The following is a 26,862-nucleotide window of genomic DNA, read 5'->3' on the forward strand; positions in this document are numbered from 1 at the left end:
GTAAACCTAGCGTTAAATTCAAAAAAATTAGCAAATTCAAAAGTTCGCTTATACACTTTATTTTGCTAAACTCTGTCGCACTGCTGTGTCGCGACAAATTAAAATCTCAAAATTTGTGTCTTCACAACTCATTAACTGTTTACATTATTTAATTGCAAATTTAATATTTGAAATATTTCAAACATTCTAAATAACCTCTTATACGTAATTCCTGAATTTCATTAATCAATTTTAGGCAATGAATACCTAGTCAGTATAATGTTCTCTCACTACGACCAAAATAACAATGGTCAATTGGAGGCGGAGGAGCTGTGGCAGGCGGCTGAGAGAGACCATCTTGGTCAGCTGTCCTCCTCCTGTATCCTTGCGGACATGCTGTTATTTGATGACACTGACCGAGACGGCAGCATGTCCATCAACGAGTTCTATCTGGCATTTAGTAAGTTGGACAGTAAGTGTAACCTTCCTCCCCTCTCTTTTCCCTATTTTCTCTTTATTAGATGGATTCCTTTTAGAAACACCATAGATTGTAGCATGAGAACTTTACCAAAAAATTTTCCCTTATTCTTGTGTCAGTTATTTAATTATAAATATTATTATTAGATATTTTTATTTTAACTGCTGTTGGTAATTATAGATGCTAAGTAGTGTTGGTGTATAACAAACCTTTTATTATTGACACTAGGTAATACAAATTAATTTTGGTGTGTACTGTGCAGTCCTTATTATTATGTATTATTAGTATAAGGTTTTTTTTATTTTATTTTATAACCGCCGTTAAACAGCCGACCAAATTTTGGGTTCACGACTATTAATTTTCAACTCCGTAGCCTTGTAATTTTGAACCCAATACAGAAAACAAGGGAACTCTTGGATCAAGTATAAGAAGAAATTTTGCCTTAGTGGAAGAATTTTTGATGGAACTAACCCGTATTTGCGTTGCACGAGGAAACATTAGCATTGCATGAAGAAAACGACGAAAACCTCCTACGGTTAGCCTGACGACAAGGGGACTCTAGCCCATGATCCGTCTACCACTGAGGATATTTTACTCCAGCATTGTGGTTGTGCGAGTCGAGGGCAGTCATCGTCCAACCATCGCTGGGATTCGAACCCGGTACACCTCATTCGAAAGTGAATGCTCTGTCCCCTGAGCCATCACGGCTCCAGTATAAGGTTATTGAATTTTTCAAGCTTAAAAAATTTTATCACTTTTTATGCTATTATATTTTTCTGAAACTACAAAGTAAATAAATCCATGTCATAGCTTTAGATCTGTTACAGTTTATCTCTTATATTAGCCGCCTTTGGGGATCAGCTTGGACACGTTTCAAAATCATTTTGTACAACTTATAAACTTTAATGATATGCAAGCCGAATGCTCAGCAGAACTGTATTTAAATATTCTAATTCTTCAACTCCTGCTCCGATCTTAACAACTTAATTAGTTTTAAACAATATATTAATCAATTGTTATCATCGTCTATCAGTTGCCAGCAGCTTTGCTCGAGTGGAAATAATTAGATTTGAATTTTAACTATTTCTAAGAGATGTTTACGACACTATCAAAGTTATATATTAAATTTTAGTAATAGTTTTCAATCTGTCCGGCAACCATTTAATTCACACAAACCACCATCAGTCTGAGTTCCGGACGTTTCAGCATAGAAGACACTATAAATATTGATTTCCATTTCTGTCGTGTGTTAAAGTAGAAAACTCATCCCAATGATCCATTACTTGCGATATCACTGTTAAAAGTACTAGATTTTATTTATATGCTATTTGAGTATATGTGAGTTGTAAGCTAAATTTTCATTTATTTGTTATTTGAGTATATGTAAGCTGTAAGTTAGAGTACGTATCATCGGTTGCTGTGGTGATATTATGGAACAAATTTTTGAGTTAAAATAAAAGTCTTATGTTTCTTGTTGTTGTTTTTTTGAAAATGGAGTCAGAATATTTTTATTTTAACACAAAATTTGCTCTATAATATCACGATAGCAACCGATGATACAAATTGTAACTTACAGTTTACATATACTCAAATGACAAATAAATTAAAATCTAGCTTACACCTCATATATACTCAAATAGCGAATAAGTAAATTCTACCCCTTCTTCATGCACCTCTTAAGCCATAACTTGAGTATCATATAATATAGATGTGCTATTGTTTGAAAAAGGCAAGCATTCGTATGACAGTGACGTTGCTTACCTTTTTTAACAATAGGCGGTACCATAGCACTGTCTATGTTTAAAATTTCTACAACTATTTCAGAGAGGATCAAAAATAAATCTAAATAATTACTTCATTTTTTTCCCTATAAAAACATCAAATTACTCTAAGTAAATGCTTAAGATATGACTGACTAACAACACTAATCAAATTATTACTTAAGACAACTTAACACAAAAAATCTAACCAAATACTCAACATACATCTTATTTTTTTAAAACCACTGTTTTTAAGACAATCTAACAAAATTAACAAAAACTAAAGCGTTGCCAATCGATAGCGAAATACTCGAGTTTATGATGCCACGTAATGGTATATATAAATAAAATATCCCTCTTTTTGAATACGAAAAAAAGTCGGAATCAATAGTTTTTATAGTAAACTAATTTTCATATTAAATTTGTACTGTCTTAAGTTAAAATAATTTAATTTATGTTTTCTTACGTAGCATTATTGACATTTTCTTAGAATTATTTTTATTTTTATTTAATATCCTTCAGTGTAATGTAATTTTCGAACTGTTTGCTGACACAATATTTGCGCTTCAAATTATATCTAATCAGAAAGGTAAATAGCTAAAATTTAAAATCAGATACACAGCAAAAATTTTAAAAATATTTAAACATCGAAGATTTTTAAATTAAGGTAAACAGCTAAAATTTTTAAACATTTCAAAAAAGCCATTCTGACAACTTTTTTTTTCCTCATTTTACTGGTTCACTGTTATTGATCATTGATTCTGAGCTACCATGTTTCTTACTTCTGAGGTATTCACTGTGCGAAATTAAAAGAACAAATTTGATATCATTTGTAGCGTAGAAACATTAGAACCAAACGCATTATTAATATTTCACATGATCTGAAATGATATATTTCAACGTAAGAACTCATACTTAATAATGGGGTGAGATTTCAGCTGTTCAATTTTCAGAAAATTAATTTTAAGAGAAGGTTTTCATATTTTTGGAACTTACGTTATTTTAAAACAGTCAGGCTGTATAATTTTCGAGTAAAACAAAAAATAAATAGTTCAGTAAATATTTAGCTAATATAATACAATATTTGTTGAAAGATATATAAAAGAAAAGCAAACGCGTAGTGAAATTATGGATTCGGGTGCATGTGCCCTTTCCACAATAATTTTCCAAAACTAAGGAATATTTTAATTCCAATTCTTTTTAATAAAACTAAAAGAGCCGTGGTAGCTCAGAGGATAGAGCGTTTGCCTTCCAATGAGGTGAACCGGGTTTGAATCCCAATGAAAGTTGGTCGATACGAACTTCGCTCTCGGCTCGCACTGACAGTAGTGCTGACATGAAATATCCTCAGTGTTAGACGTATCATGGGGTAGAGTCCCCTTGCGCTCAGGCTAACCGTGGGAGGTTTTCGTGGTTTTCCTCTCCATGTAACGCAAATGTGGGTTAGTTCCACCAAAAAGTGCTCCTGGAAGACAAAATTTCACCCGATACTTGATCCAGGAATTCCCTTGTCTTCTGGATGGGTTCAAAATTATAAGGCTACAGAGTTGAACATTAGTAGTTGTAAACCCAAAAAGTGGGTCGGTCATTAAATAAAATAAAACCAAAAGAGTAATTTTTTATTAATTAAAAATCAAAAAGTTTGGAAAATGTATTAACATGATTATTTCACAAAATATATAATAACAAACTAAGCAAATTACAAAATTTAACACAATTATGTAATAAATTAAATACTACTAGGAGGCTTCGCCCCCTGCTCGCTGGCGCTCGCCAACCCCCGAAACTGCTTTCGCAGTTCATTTTGGATTGCTTCGCAATCCGATGCTCGCTTTGCTCGCTCATTGGATACGTTCTTAACGTCTAGCTTTTGTATACTTTTTTGAACACTGAAGTTCCGAAAATTTTTAACTGTAGAAAATTCTAAACCTGTACATTTCAATATTAATTTGAAATTGCAAACCGTTCGCATATTTTTCTTAATTGTACTGAACGCTGGATGTAAAGCATCGGCTTCGATGAAGATAATTTTGTGAGAATTTTTTTGATAATTCGGTGAGAATTCACCCGATTAGCCATATGATGCTCACTACGTGCTCTTGCGCGCCGAAGCCTATCAATTAAAACGTATTAGCGTTTTATATAATATAGATTAGCTATATGATGCTCACTACGTGCTCTTGCGCGCCGAATTCTATCAATTAAAAATGAAAACTGTTGCTAGCGCGAGAAAAGAAATATCATCGGTTTTATTGGTGTATACGTACGTATTAGCGTTTTATATAATAAGATAGATTACAAATCCAAGAGCAGACATTTCAATGTTACTGAATTTAATTATACTTTTTTGTCAGCAGTGTTTTAACATGATACTATAGTTAGTTTTTGTTTCATAATGTTCACATTATATCTACTAACTGTTTTGATTTTAAAATGTATTTTATGATACTTTTAATAGTCAATTTATTTTCAATCAGTTATTACAATAAATTCCCCTTAAATGTAATAATGTATTTTTTTCGTATACATCTTATAATATCTCTCTCTCTCTCTGTGTCTATATATATATATATATATATATATATATATATATATATATATATATATATATATATATATATATATATATATATATATACGTAGTTTATATAGTTTTTGGATCTAACTTAAAGCAAGAAAAATTTAGGACTTAGCTCTTTAAAAAGTAAAATAAATTTTGTGATCCCCTAAACTTCCTTCCATTATTTGCGTTTGTAAAAAATTCCGTATCAAATTACGGTAAGAGGTACCGACATTCAAGGTGTCGGTACTTTTTACAGTAAATCCATTTTTACTGAGACATGTAACAGAACAAAAAATCTGATATACCGTAATTTTTATACTCATAATTACCGTAAATTCACTGCACTCTAGTGAAATAAATGTTACTGTATAATATTTTACTGTGAAAATGGATTTTACTGTAAAGATGGATTTTGGGATCATGCATCCAAAGGGCCGGTACTTTATACCGTAATTTAAATCCGGAATTTTTTACAGTGTGCACAGAATCAGCTAAAAAATTGACTTAAACGTCATGTATTGTTTATTTATTATTTTGCATATTTTTAAACATAATTTGTTATTTGTAGGATTTTCTTGACCAACACTAAAAACCTTAGTTATTACTATAACGAAAATATTTTTGATACTAAAATTATCTTTGACAAGTGAATCCTAAAATATTAAATGTAAGCAAATCGTAATCCCTTTGAAATAATGCATACAGAAGACAGAACTATTCCTCTTAAAGTAATACTTGAAAAAAAAAAGGATTCTAAATTCTGGAAGTAAGAAATATATCCAGAAATTTCAAATCTCCCCGAAATCTCGCAATACACATAATAGGTCTTGTAGTAGCAGAATAAACATCCGTAGGGAAAAAGGAAAATAGAATACGAAAAGAAAATGGAACACGAGTTCTGTAAAGAAAAGAGAAAATGGCGAAACGTTACAGAAAAACGTGAAAGTAGCCGAGGTAATAAATTCCAGAGAGAAGAGAGGGAGCAAAGATATTTTTTTCTTCTTCTGCTGCTGCTTAAACACTGTAAGTCGCGAAATATCTCGTGACGCGTTGTAAGTTTACATTAAAGTTCGAATTTATTGTTTCTTTAGTCTACAGAATTTATACACTCTATTTCATATGTTTTCAGCTACTTTTGTAAAGGGCGCTGCTCTGAACTTGATCTTAACGGTAAATAAATAAAATAATACGGTAGGCTTTGTTTATTTCGTATGTCACTTGGAGAAGTCTTTGAAATTTAATATGTGTCAAGTTATTGTTCCGTTCTGTTCCTTTTTTTCAGTCATGTGACCTTTCTAAGGAAGCCCTACGATTTCACCCACAAAAGATTACAATTACACTACTCAACAAATATAACTTTTTGTCTCTTTTAGAAGTTTTTTTTTGACGAATTTTTTGGCAAACTTCGCGCTCCAGTCTTTCAGCAATTGGTTTATAAAAACCTAATTAAATTAAATTGAATCTACGCAAACTTTTTATGAAAAAAATTTTGGGGGTATTATTTTTATAGCATGTAACACCCATAGAATTTTCACACTCGTATTATTTTTGTTAAAAATAATATTTTTTTTCTAAGAAATCTCAAAAAATAAAATGTTTTGAAATCTTTTCCTTTTTTTAGTTATGATTTTAAAGTTACTATTAATAAATACGTCAGTTTTTTTCTTCTGCATATAGAAATAAGAAATATATCCAGAAAGATTTTTCAGTTAGATTTTTTTTTTCATATAAGAAAGCACGTACATTTAATTTCAAACTGTCTTCATGGTCTGTAACACGTCATGTATTGTGTCGAACCCAGTCGAATAGCTTAAGTTGCGAAATCTAGCCCAAGACGTACTTTCTCTGAATAAACAAGCCTTTTTCATTTATTTTGGAATAGTGAAACTGAAATTGTGAGGTAGAGAAAAATATTCTGAAAAGAAGAATGAAGAAAAATATTCTGAAAAAATTACCGATCTGTATGTTCTACACTTTTCTACACTGTAAAAACTGGATACTCGAATTTTACGAAACTTTCTTCGTTTTTGACGAAACTGTTTCCTGGTATATGTTCCGAGCAAAGATTTCATCAAACTTATGAATTAACTGTCGTCACTTCTTCGAGGAAACAAATTTCGTCAGAATTAAAAATATATTTTGTCATTTTATTTTTTTCAAGAAAATGAAATAATAAATAAATAAATAAATAAATAATAAATAAATAAGTAATAAATAAATAAATAATAAATAAATAAATAATAAATAAATAAATAATAAATAAATAATAAATAAATAATAAATAAATAATAAATAAATAATAAATAAATAAATTATAAATAAATAAATTATAAATAAATAATGCATAAATAAATAATAAATAAATAATGCATAAATAAATAATAAATAAATAAGCAATAAATAAATAAATAATTTGCCGCAAATAATGTATCTAACTTTTAAGATGACCGCTTTATCGTGGGCACCATGTAGGTGGATCAATGTCACTTAAACAATTTAAAGATAGAACAGAGAGATAAATTAAACCCACCCCCGATTTGATCCCGTTAAGTTACTGGTTCCAGACCAACCCCTTTACCCCCATACCGACCGGTCGGCTTGTTCCGTTACTTTATTTTCGCTCGTTTAGTCTTCATTCTAATTTCGTCATTCTAGTTAACAATCTTCAACCATGCACTACGATGAGAAACATTTTCTTCATACATTTGAGAGTTCGCGTTTCGTCACAAATCACGTGATTTCGGGGCAAAATAATTCTCCAATGTTAACAAAATATAGTTCAAAGATAGTTAAATCGTCAAAAGTGAGAATTTTATTTTTGAGAGTGTGATAATAACGCAAACCATATTTCTGAATATAAAAACTGAAATATACTGCGTATTATTTAATCATATGGAACATTTTTCATTCATATATGATTACAGTTAACCAGAAATTCTGGTTTTCAAAATTATAGTTCTGTAACCACACATTTAATAAAAAAATGCACTACTGAAATGTAAATTGAACTAAATAAAAGGTTTTCATGTCATGCACTAAGTTATAATGATAAAATTACCATATTTTATCACATATTATAAAATCATATTTCATTGTTAATTTTTACCAGAATCCTTACTGAAGCACCTCAGCAGAAATTATCGAGCTTTATTTTCGGTGTTCCCATAGAGCCAAAAACACGGTAATTTTTACCAACTTATGGTATTTTTGTTCATACTTTTGCTCAAATAGTTTCGGCAGAAGAACGAAACTTTGAGCCTCTTTTCCCTGGAACTAATGAAGAGTATCAAAAAACTTTTACACGTACTTATAAGACTTCTTTATTCAAAGATAATTTCATATATCCAAACATAATTTCCAGAACATTCCATACAAATTGCATAAGGATAATTCCATACCTTATTTTTTTTATTTATTTATCCTCTATTTTAGAATCAAAACGTTTTTGAATTGTAAATTATGCAAATTTCACACGAGTTTAATCAATGAACTATGAATGGAAAAATCCAAAATTTGAATGGAATTGATCTAATAATTTTCGAGAAAATGGAAATTTAAAAACGAAGCTTCTTGATAATGTTGAACAACGCGAAAAGTAGTTATATATAATTTGTCACATTCATTACATACTCTTATGATTTGCTCATTTTATTATTTATTCAGCTTAATCGCGTTCAAGCTATACACTATAATTTAAACTTTCGATTATTTAATTAATTATATTTTGAATTGAAATCCGATTACAATAATATAAAGTTGATGCTTTCTCGGTATTTATATTAAAGTACATCTTGATAATATTGCATAACAATAAATTTTATATTTTTCTATAAAACGATATTTATGAATTTTTAAAAATGTTCATTTATATATTTTATATTTTTAAATTTAACTTTTTTATCGCCTTATCAAATGAAAAAAAATAGTTTTATCAATACTATGTTTTTGGTGCCGCCTACAACAAGGCTCAAATTTTCGTGTATCGAGTCAAGAAAAAAAAATAATAAAATAAGTTTTAGCTTTTCTCTTCTTTCTTTCTATAATCAAATTTTAAAATAAAAAAAGCTACATTTTTTCCCATTTCTGTAAGAGTGAAACTTTTTATTACCGTTAATTTCCTTTCTATATATTTATTTAAAAATGCAGGATTTTTCAAAAATATCTCGATACTATTCCAATTTTAAAGAAAATAAAGTTTATTGTCTTAATGCACTTTGTGTTGAGCGGTTTTTTTTTAGATACTCCAAATTAAATCAAAGTTTTTAATTCAACTTGCTCCGCATAAAAATAAAAAATACATTTTTAGAATATGCTTAAAATTTTTGAAAACCAAAAAAGAAAACCCTAAAAATGAATTTCAACGTAACGGGTCAAAACTATTAGATCTGCCAAGTTTTTCTTGACTTTTGCATTTTGTAAAAGAATACATGAGTAGTTTATTTAAAAAAAAACTGAAAAGAGAAGTGAAAAGAAACTCTGCTCTTCGAAGCCTATGTAGATTTTTAATATTTTTATTGAACGTTAAAATAACTTGAAAATAATGCGTGCAAATAAATCAAGTAGCCGCAATAATTTTTTTTCCTCACAAATATTCATAATTGCATGAGCATTGTAACCTCACAATAGCAGAAAGTTTAAAATTAATTATTTTTATAATTCTTCTTATTTGATTTTTGTTATAAAATTTTTAAAAAATGAGGAAATCAGAAAAAAAAATTTTAAGCATTTTTCCTCATCAGTTTCAATATTTTATAAAAGACAAATGTAGGAAAATCTGATATTTATTAAACAATTTTGAAAAAAATTTTTGTTTAGTTTATTTTTTATACTATTTAATAAACTTCAAACCTTTATTTTTTATTATTTTTTTTAATGTAATAAGAAATGAAATAAAATCACACAATGACATATTCTTACAACTTTATGGAAGAAAAATGAATAAAAATCGGCATTTATATTTTTTGAAGAAAATTTCAAAAGTATTTGTTTATTTAATCTATTTATTTATTTAATATATTTATTTGCCTTGATTTTAACTATTCGCTAAACATCAAAATGTTCCTTTTATTTAAAAATAACTTATTAGCATTTATAAAACATATTTATTTAAAAAACCTATAACAATTAGATATAGTAAAGTACTAGATTCATGACGCTTCTATTAAACAAAAACATATTTGGTGAAACATGTTAGTTAATAGTAAATATGAGCAATATACAAGAATATAAATCATGCAAAAGAAATGGAACTCTTGTATGCAATTTTATCTCCGTTTCTTTTAAATAAACTTGAACCTTTTTTTAAAAAAAAAATTCAGCAAATTAAACTAAAAATCAAATATTACCTTTTGTAGTTAGTCAATATCAATAGTAGTTAGTCAATGAATCAATAATTAAACACTTTCACTCTCAAAAAGCTCATAACGAACAATGAACTGAAATAATAAGTTAAACCTGATTTCTCTTTTATGCTACTTGCAAAGAAGAAAAAAATTAAACAAAACAACTTTAATTAAAACTCGCTTCAAAAACTAACCAAACAAACAAAACATGAAATTTAATCATTAAAACAGTCTTCACAATAAACTTACACAAAATAACTTTCCTGTTTCTAGAATTGAGAGAGCGAAAAAAAAATCATTAAAGCACAATTTAATACATGTTTTATTCTTTGAAGATTTCGTTGAATGTTGTTTTCGAATTTTCATTTAAGAGTTGAATTTTTGCAGATATATTTATTCCGGCATTAATTAAGAGTAGTCTCTTAACGTCTGTTGCTTCCGGCACTAAAAGTTGTTCTCCCTAATTAAAAGAAGAGTTCTGAATTATTGCCTATAACCGTCAGCTTTCGTTTTACTTTTAATAAAAAAAAAAGAAGTTGCACTTTCGATTATGATTTATTCTTTCGATAATGGTTCATTCCTGAATTGGAATTAATATTTTCTCGCAGGTTTGTTCTGTGCTTCAATAAAGAGAAGAACAACAACATTTTAGCATAGTTTAGTTTACTTGGCGTTAAAATGATTCCTTAATTTCTTAGTTTAATTTATATGCTAATGGCTTTTAATTTTATGCATGTAGTCATCAAGGATAATTTCATGTATCTTCTGAAAAATTAACATCTTACATTAGGAGTCTAAATTCGAAATTTATGAAAACATATTGTTTAAACTTTTTAAACTGAGTTAAAATATATAATTATAATTCTTAGCCATTATTTTAGGAACTGCCATTTAAAAGTAAGCATGGCAGTGCTTTCACTTTCGTTACTTGTAACGAAAGTAAAAAGTGGGTACTTGTACTTCGTTACTTTTTAAATTTAGCAATTTTACTTGTTTTTCCGTTACTTTTTTTGGCGAAAAGTACTGGTATTTGTAACAGAAAACTCGGAAGAAATCGTTACTTTTTTCTGAACTTTTTTTTAAAAAGTTCTTTAAAAAATTTTTTTTCGAAATGTTTGAAAAGTATTTTCTAATTTATAAATGTAATGTATTATATATTCTTTTTCTCTAAGGAAAACAGCTTTTCTTATTTTTTTTTCTTACATTTGACCGCAATGGAGTTGCAAAAAGGGTCCAGCATAACCGCGTTCAAACTTTTAGAAACTAACAACCACCCTACCGGCTAGATCAATTTTGTTTCTATCTGAAACAAAATGTACAGTTTTTGTTGAAAGGATGCAACACGGAATATCTATCACAAACTAAAAAATCTTCATTATTTAAAATTCTAAAATTGTTTTCTTTTAACTTTTATAGAAGCGAAGTATAATTTTTAATTAAATGCAATTCAAAAGGTTACCGATATATGATTAAATTTTTTTATTTTTACTTATTTCTTTTAACAAAAAATATAATATTTATTGAATTTTTTCAACAAATTAATTTTTTGCTACAAATTCTGAAAGTAAAAACAAAATTTCTGAAGATTTGGTAGTTTTAAAATTAATAAAATTCCTTTGAAATAAAAACACTGAATTTTGATTCCTGGATATTTCAACGTTCACTATATCAATGAATTTTGTAACATTTTCATGTATTTTAAAATTCTATGCTTTTCAATTAAAATTTAATGCTTTTTTAATTAAAACTATTTTTTTGTTACATTTTTGTAATGAAATTTAAGGTTATTTATAATTTTTGATTTGGTTGAAATGTACTTCAAAATCGTTACTATTTTATGTTTTGTGCTCGTGCTTTTACTTGTATATTTTACTCGTTGCTTTTTAAAATTAAAACTTTATGCTTCTTACTCAACACGTTTGCTTAAAGTGCTCATACTCTTTTACTCGTTACTTTAAAAAGTAACTTTCCCGTGTATGTTTAAAATAAATGCGTGCTACCCATTTTGCTTTGTTCTCTTTTGCAAAATTTTTATTTAAAGAAATACAGAATTCATTCTTAGATACCTCAATAAATTATTAATGTAATTTAAGAGCGTCTCTCATATAATAGAATTTAAAAAATTTATTAAGTTTTCTTTATAAAGTATTCCTCAAAATAAGTGAAATAACTTAAAAACAATTATAGTTTCATAAAAGTAATTTTTATTATAAAAATTATCTTTTTCAAGATTAGCACAAATGCGACCCCTCTTAAAGCTATTTTCTATTATTTAAATTTATAACTAGGCAAACTTTCTATTAATATTTTCTTATTGAAATTAGCTTAAAAATTTTGTTTGAAATACTGCATGCTGTTCTACGACAATTTCAAACCCAAAGAATATTTCGGTATTTCAAATTAATAAAGTAAATAATATTAAATAAAGAAAACATTCATAATTTCGTGTGTTTTTTGGACTTCTATCTGATGATTTCTATTAACTTCGTTTAAAAAGAAGTGCCGAAAGATTAAAAATATAATACAAGTCGCTTATAACGAACACGCAGGGATCTAGACCAGGGCTGTCCAACTGGAGGCCCGCGGGCCGCATGCGGCCCGCCAACTTTTTATTCAGGTTGATCGGCCTTAGTTTTCCCATTAAAATGTAAGCAAATTGTTTCATAATCCTTCTGTTCCATTGTTTTATAATTAATAATTCAACTATTAACTGCTATTGTATGAGAGGTAAGAGGTTATTGTTCAACTTTTTCAAACTGCGGCCCGCCAGGTGATCAATGACCGGAATTCTGGCCCGTGGGCTCTTTACAGTTGGACAGCCCTGATCTAGACGATTCGCTCCTTAAATTGGATACTCATTAAACTTGAGTCGGTCGAAATTCTCAAAAATAAAAGCTTTAAAATACAAAAATAAAATAGAAAAAATCAAAACTGACTTATTTCTTTAGATATACTATCTATCTATCTTTTCTATTATCTACCATGATTGAGATACTTTTTATTGTACATTAACAGTTGTACAACACAAAAGTCAAAAAATTCATTAACACCTACTGATAACAAAACTTTTTACAATTTTCCAGTAAACACCAAGCTTTTTTAAGTGAATGATTGTGATTTAATTACTTCTGCGCCATTATTTTACTTACAGTCGGTTAAGAACATGTTCGCAGGCAAATTAAAATCAATGTCTTAGAATCAATTCAATAGTTTGCACTACAACATCTTCTCTTAGTTGTTCCAGTTGTGTGATTTTTATCGAGACATAAGAGGAACTTATCATAGTTTTTTTTATTGTTTATCGGAGTACATTTTTTAACAAACTGTACTAAAGGGATGTCTTTTAATTTATCCAAATCGAATGAAATCCGTACAAATAATCGAATACTTTTTTCCGATAGCTTCCATAAAATTATATTTATTGGATTTTTGCTATTGTGGACTAAAGTTTAATGGTGATTTCTCTCAATCTGAAATCGATTGAATTGATAGGAATGTGGTGTTCCTACATGGAATATAAATTTTAAATACATTCAGATACTCTTCGTTAAATCCGATTTATGCTCGTCATAACAGGATTTTATATATTTTTTTCTTTTTTACAAGTCAACCATTCTTTGTTATATAACTTCTTTGTTGAATACGGAATTTCGTTAAATAAGGGCTCGTGATAAATGATTTCGATTGTATATATTATATCTTTTAAAGAAAAAAAAACTAAAAATGCATTTATTCCTAATTCAAACAATACATTTGTATGCAGAATTCATTAAATTAAAATACTACGATTTATTCAGAAGTGAAATAGATTTATCGAATAAAGTGACACAAAAGCATTCGAATAATATATTCTACATCGAATCACATTCTCTTTCGATTCAATCAATAGTTTGAAGCGGATCGGGAGAAATCGCCAACAGGTAACTATCCGCCTTTAGCGCCATAACGGCAGAAATTCAATCAACTCTTTTACATCTAGCGTTTCACTGCACGCAAACGATACTGCGGTATAACCCTTGGGAAATATTTCCAACGCATAAACGCACACAGTGAGGGAACATATATCCGTGACCATAATCTGAAGGAGGGAGATAAATCGAAAAAAACCCATGAATAGTAAAATTTTCAACCGGATCCCCGATAAAAAAAAATTGAAAACGTTTCGAGTTGAAATGATTCGGAACTTATCCCTTGGAGACACATGTGTTCACATTTTTGTTCCACCAATCGAATAACTTTTCGTGTTGGAAAAGATCGTCTGCGGATAAGAGAATTCTAAGTATTCTCCTGAAAATACCACATGTTCATGACATATTTCTTTCTTCAAAGAAAAATCGCATCCTTTGTGAAAATAAGCCTTCACATCACGTGCGATGAATTTTAACATTCCTGTTTGCGCATAGTTAGTGAAAATATAACTGAATAAAACAGTTATTTTATGGGGAAATCGAAGAAATTATTGTTTTGTTAACCATCACCGAGTGTTTTCCAAAGTTTTTTGGGTACATGAGTAACAACAGTCACCATGAATGTTGTTATATACATAAATTTCTTATAAATAAGAGAAATTTATCTGCATAAAAACATTTAGTATATCTCTTCAAAGAGCTTTTATTCAAATATCTCTTAGAGAATGAAAGTTTTAAATTTTCTTTCCCCCTCTGGACTTAAATTGTAAAAAAAAATTGCGCAATATCAAGTACTTCTATCATGGACATCGTTGGTGAGGTGACGGTAGATGTATATCCCCCTAAATATCAAGAAATCTGCATATGTCCCCATCAATATCTCAAACAAATAAGGAAAATTTTTACGACTCATCATTGATGTTAATTCCTCGAAGTTAAAAATCAGAAAAAGGCTAACAATAATCACACTTTTTACAAATATTTAGTAGACGTTCGTTATGTGTGAAATTTAGAGAGCTATTGTGACTGTGTATTTAATTTCGTCTGCCTCAAAAGTTGGACTCATGCAACGCCTACGACTTGTACTGTACAATTCATATGGAATAAAATGATCTCTAAGTGCACAATTACAATACAACTTTGAATAATAAAATACTTCATTAAAATACACAAAAATGCAATTTTGAATAACAATGAACGCTCTAATACTAATAAATAACAAATAACATTTGTTTTGTTGAAAACGCTAAAAATAAAAAAGTTATTTTAACGCCATAATTAGGATGCTTTACACTTCATGCTTTACACTTTAATACACATTTATTCAGATTCTTTGGTAATAATCTTGCTTAATATACTTGTATAAAATTTATCGTTACTGTCAAAAATTAAATATAAACGTAATCGATACCTCAAAAAACTGAAAACCAAGTTAAATTATTACCTTCCAAATTGTTTCAGTTTTCTCTGACCCTGAGTTTCGTCAAAAACTTTACTTAATAAGTAAGCAAACAAGTATATAAAGATAATATCATATTCATCATTGAGAAGATAAGTTTTGCAGATGTGGAACTTTTAATTGGGTACTAGCTTTTAATCACATGGTGGTGTTTAACCAAGTAAATGTGCTTGGCGTGTCGAAGTTACAGCCTTAAAACTTAGGCTTATTATCAGGCTGAATCAATTTTCAGATCAGATTTAATTGAAAATTTGTAAGAGGCGTCACATGCGTGTGTTGAACCTGATTGGCTGACCCACGCGCGACGTCGCTTGCAGGTATCCAACTAACAAAACTTCCTAGCTTTTCTCTATCGTATTGGAAACTGTGAACTTGAGAAGATTTTCGTATCTGTACCAGCGCCAACTAAGTCTCCAAGTTTGGCGACTTTCGATGAAAGAATTTTTTAAAGCAAGAAACTTAAATAAACTTGAAAAATGCAAAAAAATGAACCAATTCGAAGGATATAACTCGTAATCAACCCCAAGAAGCCTATATATGCACATAGTTTTTTGATTTTTTGCACTATTTTTATTTATTTATTTATTTAATTTTTGCAAGTTCAAATACCCTTTGCGCCTGTCAATATAGTTGGTGCAAACAGGTACCGATACGGAAATATCACCTAGAACTTATCATTTTCTAAAATATTTTATCTTTTTTTTAACTCATATACTTACTTTTAGCTCATAACTTTTATTATCTTATAATGAAATGTGTAATTTAAATACATTACTATTAAACTTTAAAATAATATATATTATGGATAATTTTAAATTGCCTGTGGGGCACATTTATTGATTTTATATTATATTTTGATATTTATATTATAATTCTATAATAACAATTATTTTTTATACTATTCAAGGGGATTTCCCTTTATGGCATGCATTTACATATATCCATATAAACATATAGCTACCATAGAAACTCATTTCCTACAATCCTTTTTCTTCCCTTGAAGCCCCACTTATTTTTAACTAGTCAATGAAAAAAATCAGATCGAAAAAAAATAATAATATTTCGTTTGCATTGTAATGTTTTAAATGTTGGCAAAAATCTTCAAGTTCTACTCTCTAAAAACGTAATGTATATTTTAAATTTATTTTTTGTAGGTGTGTCCGTTGTGTCCCTAGATAAGGCTCTGGAAATCAATCACGTGACAGCCAGAGTAGGGGATAATGTAGAAATCAAGTGTGACGTTACTGGAACACCGCCGCCTCCTATCGTTTGGAGGAGGAACGACATGGATTTAGCCTCCCTTAATGAAGAAGAAATAAAGGTACTGTTTTTGCTGAACATAGGATACTTTTGTAAATCATGAATTACTTATGCATATGAATATAAAAGCAATAAATAGAAATAGCTTTCTAATCATTATATACACTAGAACCTCGGTTGTCCGAAGAAGTTGGGTCCTAACTTACTTCGGAACATTTACAGCATAAGGTTTATAAGTTTAAATCATCCATTTGCATTAATAAATTCCAAAAATCAGGAAAACTTCGAGAAAACCACATAATGTTCAGATGGATCAGACTTAACTATACTCCCATCAAAACATAATACTGCAGTACGGAGCAAATGATTTGAAACCTTAAAAAAATGCTTCATTAAAATTAATAAAAATAGGTAAGTAGATACTTTATTTACGCCGCACTAGAGTTTCACAATGGGTCATTGGCGGCGGTCTGGGAAACATCCCTAATGATGATTCGAAGACATGCCATCTCAATTTTGATCCTATACAGAGGGGATCTTATTCGTGAGGCCAGTTCCTCAATTTAGACATGGATCCGAAAGGGAAGGAAATTTTGTCCAGATCCATGGTATGATCCCTGTATGATGGTATTGATTAGCGATCGACCATTAGAGGTTGTTAGCGGAGTCTAGGATTTAATATCGGTTCCTCCGGACCGGAGTTCGTTTCTCTATCCCATGGGCTATCACGGCCCATATAAAAATAGAAATCAGAAATTAAAATAGAGTTCAAGATGCCGAGAACTTTACGGTAGTTCAACTGTTCTACCGTAAAGCTCGCGGCTTCGTACGCAGGTTGTCCGTTAATCAAAGCGAGGAAACAATCCCCTCAGCTGAGGATCAAAATTGTAATAACGTGTCTTCGCAAAATTGTAATGGCAAATCGCTTATTATTCAATTTTACCTAAGTTTAGAAGACAATTTTTATATTGAATACACGATCCACAATATACATGCAAAACAAAATGGTTTCTTATTGTTTTATTTGCATATGAAAATTTGTGTGCTCTTTACAAAATATCCTTTATAAGCCCTATTAGAGTTTTAGAAAAGATTGCTCAAATAAGAGAAAAATATTACTTTCATAATATTAAAGTTCGAATCTCAGCGTCTCCCATTTTGTGTCTGCTGTCTTTTTCTATCTTGTGCTATCTGTTTTTTTGACTTGACAAGGACACTTTAGTCGAGCTTTGTAATGAGCATACAAGCTTGCCTATGTGCGCGTAACAATAAATGAAATAAATATAAATAAATATATACATCCGGAGTTACAGATGGATTTGAATCCGCTGCCTCAACACTTACATTTTAGGATGATGGGACAGACCTGATGTAGTAATTTTATTATCCCTGATGTAATATTTATGTAGCATCGGTTAAGCTTCGAAAAATACTTTTTTCTTTTACTGATTGTATTTTAACTGTCGTTTGCTAATTATTTTCTGCAACCTAATGGAGAATTTCTAATAAAACACAAAATATTCTTAGGGATCTGATGAAGAAACTAAATAATTAACTCGTTTAATTTCCCTCCGAAAAATATTTAATTACTTTTTTAATTAACTATACTTGTGATAAAATTTTATAAATAAAAGGAAATACAGAGTTAATAAGAATTTATGTACGTAAAGTTAGAGAGGAAAGAATTATTACCTACTACAGTGGGCGAAGAAATAAAAAACAAAAGGTAACATCAAGCTTCACCGAACTTGAAGTTGAATTAACGTGACGATGAAAAATAAAAACAGTTTTATTATCGATTACGATTACAAACACAGAACTATGAAAAAATATTAATAAAAAGTTCATAGTATTGCATTTTTTAAAAACTATTTTTTTATCAGTAATAATACAGTTAATGGCATTACTTGCACTTAAACCATCGTAAAATCAATATTTGGTTTCTAACATTTTTCTTTACTTCCCATGCTATGTATTCAATGGGAAATTTCCAAAAGACATTAATACAAATCTTTTTGTTTTTTTTCTTTCTGGTATACTTCTGATTCTGAAATGAAAACGATATCGAACAACTATTTAGAATTCTAAATAGAAATCTAGTAAGATTACTTAACCCTGACATCAGAGAGTTTATCTAATTCCAATTATTTAGAGAAAGTCTCAAGATAAAAAGAAATAAAGGGGAAGAACTGAAATCCAATGAATAAATAAAATGGAAATCAAACGATGCAAGCGGCAAATAACGATTTAATAAACAACGCTTTGTCCTCAACTTCTTTTTTTTTCTTTATCTTGTGAAAGATTCATTTCACGCTTAATATACTTTTTGCGAATATTGGACGATGTCTTCTTTTCTTTTAATACGGGTCTGATAATGACGGGAATTTGTTACTTTTTCTTCATATTAATTAATAATTTAATTAAAATTGAAATTGGTTTGTTTGTTTCTATGTTTGCATCATTTGTTGCGTAAAAAAGCTCTCTAAAAATAAATAAAAGGCGGATGTTTTATTTGACAGTTTCTCTTTTGTTTGTGAGTTGGTAAAAGAAATTACTTGGGCGGATGTGCTTGATTTGTTTGACAAATTAGGTACTTTGGTGCATTTTAATTATTTCCAATACTTGGTTCAAGAATACCCGAATAGAGAAAATGTTTTTTTACACGCCGTTAAGCAAATATATATTATCACCTTCCGGACAATGCAGTCAAATCAAATAAATCATTTAAATATTCAAAATATTTAACGTAACTAAAATTTCGGTTAGTAAAAATAATTTAATGATTTTAATCAGTTTAAAGTCTTAATTAAATATATTTTTTAACTACTTTGCTGCTTTGCAAAATATTTAACTTACATGCAGATAAGATTTGTTGAGAATAGATGGAATAAAAAAGGTATAATTTAAATAATATAAATGAATTTAATATTTTATCTAACGTTTTCATTCACTGACAAATGCCTTAGTCAATTATTAGCCTTGAATTATTCATCATTTCTTTTTGGTTTTGCCCCTTGCCGAGATTTTAGCTGGTTATAAATGAAATGTATCTCATTTACTTTAGTTTTCGAATAATCATCTAGGCATTATAAAATTAAAGCTCGCTTTGCATATTAAACAGATTTAAATGAATAACATTCTTAGTAATTTGTAATGAAGTAGGAGACGATCGATGGGTAAGGTGGCTCTTTGCATCTTGATTCACAATCTGATCCTATTAATTTTCAATCAGTTTTCTAAAGGCTTGTGCTTTCTGCCTCGCCTTCTAATGACATTTCTATCAGAAGCCTATTGCGCAGTGACCTGACTTTGGTGGTCATTCTTGATTATGGAACACGGCTGGCTCTTCAAGTTGACGTTATGAATGCTATTCGAGAGATTGTGGGGCTCTACAATAGCATGTTTTGGTCGCAGTATTATAATCACAGCATCGCTCGGAATTTCAATTCAATAAGGAATATTTCACTGAATGTCGAGGATTTCAATCATTTATCAGATGCTGTACTAGATGCAATGTCTATTAGTAACAGTGAATTATTAATCTGGAATGTTAGATGTTTGAATCTAGTGTAATCTGTAAAGCAAATATCATTAGATGCATTTATTAGAGTCATTTTGTTGAAAATTCATGCAAGTTTGTTCAAGACGATCAATAAGTTAATTGCTTAAAATAAACTGTGTTTGTTGGCTGCTGTGATATACATATATATATATTTTAAATTTTGGTCTTTATCTGATGCACCTGTTTACTAATGTGTCGATATCCCGATTCATTCATTTGCTAATACGCCCATTTACTAATTCTCTGATTTCACAATATTTTAATTCACTGAGTCGTTTTTTTTTTTTTTTTTCATTTCATTTCTTCCATAGTCTTTCGTTTCCTTTCATTTAAAGACCACATTTACGATTTATTCATAATATCTATAGCTATTCACTCATACTTCTCTCAAAGTATCATATATTTACTAATCAATTGTTACATTACCATTGGATTAAAAATTAGGCAAAATATAATTAATTAATATTTAAGCTAGAGAAAAGTGCTACAAAAATGATAAACTAATGAGGAAGGAAGTTGGAAAACATAAGAAACCTATTTCTGGTGAAACTAAGAGCCATTTCTAACAATCGCATTTCAAATTTTCTCTGTTTCCTCAGGCAATCAAACTGATTTTGATGCCTTCATTAGCTTTTGATAGAATTTTTGTTTCCTTCTATAAATATTAATTTATGACTCATCATGTGTAAACTTTTAACAAGGATTCTAAAATTGCATATTAATGGTTAGACATCTAGAATGGAGAACGAAGTTTTAAACTTAAATAAACATTTTTACATGCAAAATAAAACCAAAAGTTTAAGTCGTTCATAGAGCTTCATAAGTCTTAGGAATAATTTTATACTCCAACTATAGGTTCAAGAAATATAAATTATGCATTATGAGTGTATTTGTTGTTTGAAACATAAATATTTTAATTAAAAATTACATATTTGTTTTCGAATTTCATTTTATGCACTTTTTTCAGGTATTTGTCGATGGATCTTTATATTTAACGAATGTCCAATTGATCCATGGTGGAAATTATACATGCCATGCACAGCATAATCGAGATGTTGTACAAACACACGTATTACATGTACACAGTAAGTCTTTATAAAGTTGCATAATTGTTTACTATATATATATATACTATGTCATTAAAGCGAATATTGTCAATAAACCGAAGGAATATTTTTTTTCTCTTGTATTGGTAACGGAAAGCTGAAGCAAATTGAGATATATGTTGGCAAGAAATGAAAGGCTTAATTGAACAGTTCATGTGAAGAACCAAGCTATTTAATATCTTTTGTTTAAATTACACTTAATTTTTGCACAAATGTTAGAAATATTTCGTTAAAAGTGGTCAAATAACAATTTATATAACTGTTATTTAACCGTATTCAAGCAAAACAGTCAATAGCCATAAAAATGATAATATTCATACTATTAAGTGTGAGAAAAAGAAAGTTTATTAATTGTTTTTTTTTATATATATATTCGGTTTGACAATTAAAATTCTATCCACAAACCTAGGCACCATTTAATTTCGTGCAGTTGGGTACATACTGTAGACGAGAGGGCTGATCGGTCAATTTCATGAACGGCTGAACAGGAGTTCGAATTCCAGCGTTGATACCACAATATTTCTTCCGTTCCTTCGATACATGAAAAGTTTCCAGTGTCCTACGGTTCAATCGGTATGTCCAATGTAATCGGTATGAACAATATCCAATCGATGGCCCTGGTCTATTAGAATACTAAACTATCTGTCAAGCGTAAATGGTACAGCACACACAGAGCTCCAATGTTCGTTTTAATTTTATGGCTTAGAAACTATGCCAGTTGTAAATGTTTAGAAAACTGTATTGCTTTGTATTCGTGGTTTTGTAACCGTATCAGTTGTAAATGGTTTCTTTACTGTAAAGGTTAAAAAGGGTTCCAAATCCATAAACTTTATGATTAATCAGATGGACAGACTGTTGACGGTTATTTTAATGTAATTTTAGAATGAAACTTCTGACAGTGCTCAACCTATTATAGAAATTTAAGAAATGCGTTCACATTAAGTGAATGGGAAATTCAACTTTTTCAGCACTTGTCAATCAACATGCACTGCAAAGTAGTAAGATACTAAACACAGAAATTGTCTATTTTGGCCTGATTTTATCAATCCCGTATTTCATTCTTTCTGTTTTCGATTCAAAAAATTCATCTTGAGAGAGATATCAAAACCGTACTGGAGGCATTTTTTTAACTGAAAAGAAAAGTAATATCTATGCAAAAACGGAATTCAGAAATGCCTACAGTTATATGTAATATGAAAATGTAAAACAGTTATTGAGAAAAATTTGCAATATTTCATTTAGTGGTAAATAGGGCGTGAAGTTTTGCTATCACCTGATATTTGATACTTATCGAAGAAAATATAAATTGACTTTGTAAAAAGTATATTATTTTCTTCAAAAACCAAACTCTTTTGAATTGCAGAAAAGATACATCTGTTGCTCCTCGGACTTAGTAGCTCAGAGTTCCAGGAAATATTTTAGTGGAATTGACAATTACTGAATTGTCATTTCTAATACCGTCGTGCTTGAATAATCAAGAATTTTTTTATTTTATTTTATAACCGTTGTGAAATAGCCGTCGAAGTCCTTATCTTACGACAACCAAGGTTCAACTCCGCAGCCTTATAATTTTGAACTCGTTCCATGAGACAAGGGAACTCCTGGATCAAATATTGGAAGAAATTTGCTTTTGATGGGACTAACACGCCCTTGCTTACATGGAGAAGAAAACCACGAAAGCCCCACACGACTAGCTTGAAAGCAAGGAGACTCTAACCCATGATCTGTCTTCCATTTAGGATATTTTACGTCAGCGGTGTGATCAGGGTGGGGAATTCGTATCAACTAGCTATCACTGAGATTTGAACCCGGTTAAACTCATTGGAAGGCTAGTGCTCTATCCCCTGAGCCACCACGGCTCAGAATAAAGTTTTTTTGATTTTATTTTATAACTGTCGTTGAACAGCTGACCCAATTTTTGGGTTTGCGACTACTAATACTCAACTTCGTAGCCTTGTAATTTTGAACCTAATCCAAAAGAGAACGGAACTTCTGGATCAAGTATTGGGTGAAATTTGCCACCATGGAGGACTTTTTGTGGGAAGTAACCCGCATTTGAGTTACATGGAGAGGAAGACCATTTGAACCTCCCACGGTTAGCCTGACGGCAATGAACTCTAACCCATGATCCGCCTACTACTGAGAATTGGCAGGTTATCCCCTGAGCCGCCAAGCCTAATTTGTTCCTCAGAGTTATTTTTATAAAATATTTCTTTACTAGGCACTCTGCTGGCTACTTTACTGCTATTAATAAAAAATTAATAAAACATTTTTAAAAAAAATTATAATGTGACTGACGATATTTGAAAATTACTTAAAAAATTCCGTATCATCGTTTACTTGGAGATGGAATTTTAAAAACAACGTCCATCATCCACTTTTTCAGAAAAAGTAAACGCTTCACAAACTCCTTTTTTAATTTGGTTCTCAGATAAAAAAAAAAAAGTTTATAAATTATCAGCATAAATGTGTAAAAGAAATATTTCCCAGAAATATTTTCAAAACTTTTTTCTTTGAAATTTTGAAAGCATTTCCTCAATTATGACGATTTTTTCCCTCCATTTTCATCAGAATTGGTTGTGTGGTAAATAAGAATATTAGCTTCAAACATATATCCTCGTTGATCGAATTACTATCTCGTATCGGTCATTTTGGCATTTCGTGACATTTAGTGAATGATGGCTAATTACAGTGAGCGAAATAAAAACAACAGACCACCCTGAATAGCTTTTGATCTAAAGATCCGATCTTCACGTTCTAAGACTCAAACTTAATGGTTCGAGGGGGTGACCTCAAATATGCTAATTAATTAGTGCTGACGATATTTTAAGGTTCGAAATCTGACACTTAAACGTACTTCCTCTAAATAAACATACCTTTTTATTGACGAATTTGGATTTCTGACCCCCAAAATATAGGGGGTAGCCACAATCTGGTACCAATAGTTTGGTCACGGGAGTGATCCAAAGCTTCAACACCTTAACGTTAATTTTACTTTTTGTGTAATTTGCCATATCTTGAAAACGTTTTAAACAAATTAAACATTTCTTGCACAGAATTATAAAATTCGTTTATCCAAAGATAGACAATTCCATGCAAAAAATAACTTTTTGTAAATATTTATTATTTTTTATTATTTTATTTAAGAACGGTCAAAAAAATTTTGAGTTGCAATATTTGAAGCATTTTAAAGAATGTAATTTTTAGTAGCAAAATGCAAAATTTGAGCCAAATCAATCGAATACTTCCCGAGAAATTTTATTTCAGAAAAGTCAAATACTTAAAATTCGATTTCTGCACTACGATATTCTATTCGAATTCGATTCGATACATACGCTAGACAGGTAGAAATAAGATGAAAAGATTACCTTTGAACACTATGGGCTTCACGGATTAGAGTTTTTGAGAAATTCAAGTATCTTGATCACGGCCACTTAAAATAATAAATTTTATACTCGCGCTATCATTAAAAAAGACAACTTTAGTCTCACTCTAGCGAACATTACAACTAAAAGTCTCGGTTAGTTGCACTGTTTATTAAGAGGACGCCATACTACGGGAGAAACTTTTCGTCGCGAATTCTCTTTCACCACCATTACTAATTTAAATTTTAAAGGGAAGAAAAAGTGAGTTCAGACGAACCTAGAGATAAGTTTCAATTTCAACAAGTTTCAATCGCTGAAAAAAATAATTTCAAAATATCAAAACGCAAACAAATTATTGGAAGAGAACCTTGCATAATCCTGAGTACTCTTCTCTTCTCATAATTTATTTTCATTTTTATATTTCGAAAATTCCGTTTCAACTTCATAGCTTACTCTAGATTTGCCTGAATTCACTTTGTCTAAATAGCCGACCGGCCTGTGTAGAGGGCAGGGAACTGTCCTTGCATCAGAAAGGTTCTGGGTTCGAATCCCGGGCAAGGCATGGATGTTCTTTCCTTCTCTGTACTATCTGTCCTCACAGTGGGAGCGACGTTGGCCCACCTAATATGGTGCCCCTGAAACAGAGGCCAACAAATGCCTGAATTGACGGATGTTAACACAGGTGGGCATTGGAAAAAAAAACTTTTTCAAAATATTAAATTTAAATTAGTTATTTAAATTACTTTAAATTCCGGACATTGTTTAGAGGAAAGTGAGTTTTGAGAAACCTAGGAGGAAACCATGAAATTTAAAGTGCAAAAAAAGAAATGCTCTCAAAATTTTAAAAATGCAAGCAAAATTGTGGCAGGATTATTTAAGACTAGGGGAGAGTGGGGTCAATTGTAACATTTTTTACTTAACTATTTTTAACTAACAAAAAATCCAATATAATATTAGTATTAATTGACAGACGAGTAAAGTAGACTATCCTCTACTAGAAATGTTATTATATTAGTTATTAACAATTTTTGACAGTCGTGCACTTGTTACAAATATCCCCACTTACAGGGTGAATTGTAACAGTTCATAAATTCAACTAAAACATAGTTAATTATACATATTATCATAGTTGTGATATATTTTTTTATTGATCAAAATAGTAGTGATATTTTAGGAGTAAAAATAATAATGAGCAGAGACCTAAAGGGTTAAAAATTTTAATTTATGCTGTGAAAGGTGACACATAAAATAATGCAAATATAAATGATATAGGAAACTATAGGTATTTCTTAAAGAGTTAAGTAATGGTTTGTAAACATAAGATTATTTATTTTCAGCTGTTACAATCGTCCCTTTACTTATTGTTACAATCGTCCCCAAGACGTCATTTCAGCTTCATTTGTTAAAAACAATGCTAGTTAATTAACAAAACTAATCTTTTTTTGTTGAAATGTTCATTAAGGTGTCCACTTACATATTCGGTTAATAATTTCTATTTGTTTAAACAAAATTACTTTGTTACAATATAATATTCTAATACCAAAAAAAGTACTTACGTAGCGTGAAAATATCTTTTGTGATGTAACTCTTTCAAAAGTACATAAAAATGGTTGCCATCAGGGGTGTACATGTAGATTTATTAAATACACCTTGTGCGCCACCTAGGAACCAAATCTAGAACCCGACACTCGAAATTTTTGCTCTGTTACAATCGTACCCTGTTACAATTGACCCCACTCTCCCCTACGCAGTGGGGAAATTCGTCCTGTCATAATTTGTTTGCATTTTAAAATTTTGAAAACCTTTTGTTACTCAAAATGTGTCTTAACGAAATTTAGTCTTTTACCTCCTTAGCCATAAAAATATTAATCTTTTTATTGCAAGACTTACAAGCTTGATTCACGTTTGGCATCTTTTTTAAGTACATCGTCATTTATTTAATATGAATAGCACGGTCTTGTATGTGTCACACATGATTTATTCATACCTTGCCTTAGATATTTAGTATGATGAATCATTCTTAAATTACATTTATCTACAATACACAAACTGAGGCGATTTTTCTTCACTTGTATATGTA

General features: G+C 29.9%; 1 protein-coding gene across 2 annotated transcripts in view; it reads left to right on the forward strand.

Moving 5' to 3' along the window:
• Positions 1-26,862, forward strand: part of LOC107441591 (follistatin-related protein 5) — a 432,229-nt gene that overhangs the window by 385,091 nt on the left and 20,276 nt on the right. The window contains exons 6-8 of one of the 2 annotated variants that reach the window (XM_021147212.4): positions 236-451; positions 16,644-16,810; positions 21,279-21,396. In XM_021147212.4, the coding sequence (XP_021002871.1) occupies positions 236-451; positions 16,644-16,810; positions 21,279-21,396 (501 nt within the window). The remainder of the gene's footprint in view (positions 1-235; positions 452-16,643; positions 16,811-21,278; positions 21,397-26,862) is intronic. The other variant, XM_021147214.4, reaches the window with a different exon arrangement.

This window comes from Parasteatoda tepidariorum, chromosome 1 (assembly GCF_982258835.1).
Source record: "Parasteatoda tepidariorum strain Cologne lab strain chromosome 1, Ptep-v5.0, whole genome shotgun sequence".
In the NCBI taxonomy this organism is placed as follows: domain Eukaryota; kingdom Metazoa; phylum Arthropoda; class Arachnida; order Araneae; family Theridiidae; genus Parasteatoda; species Parasteatoda tepidariorum.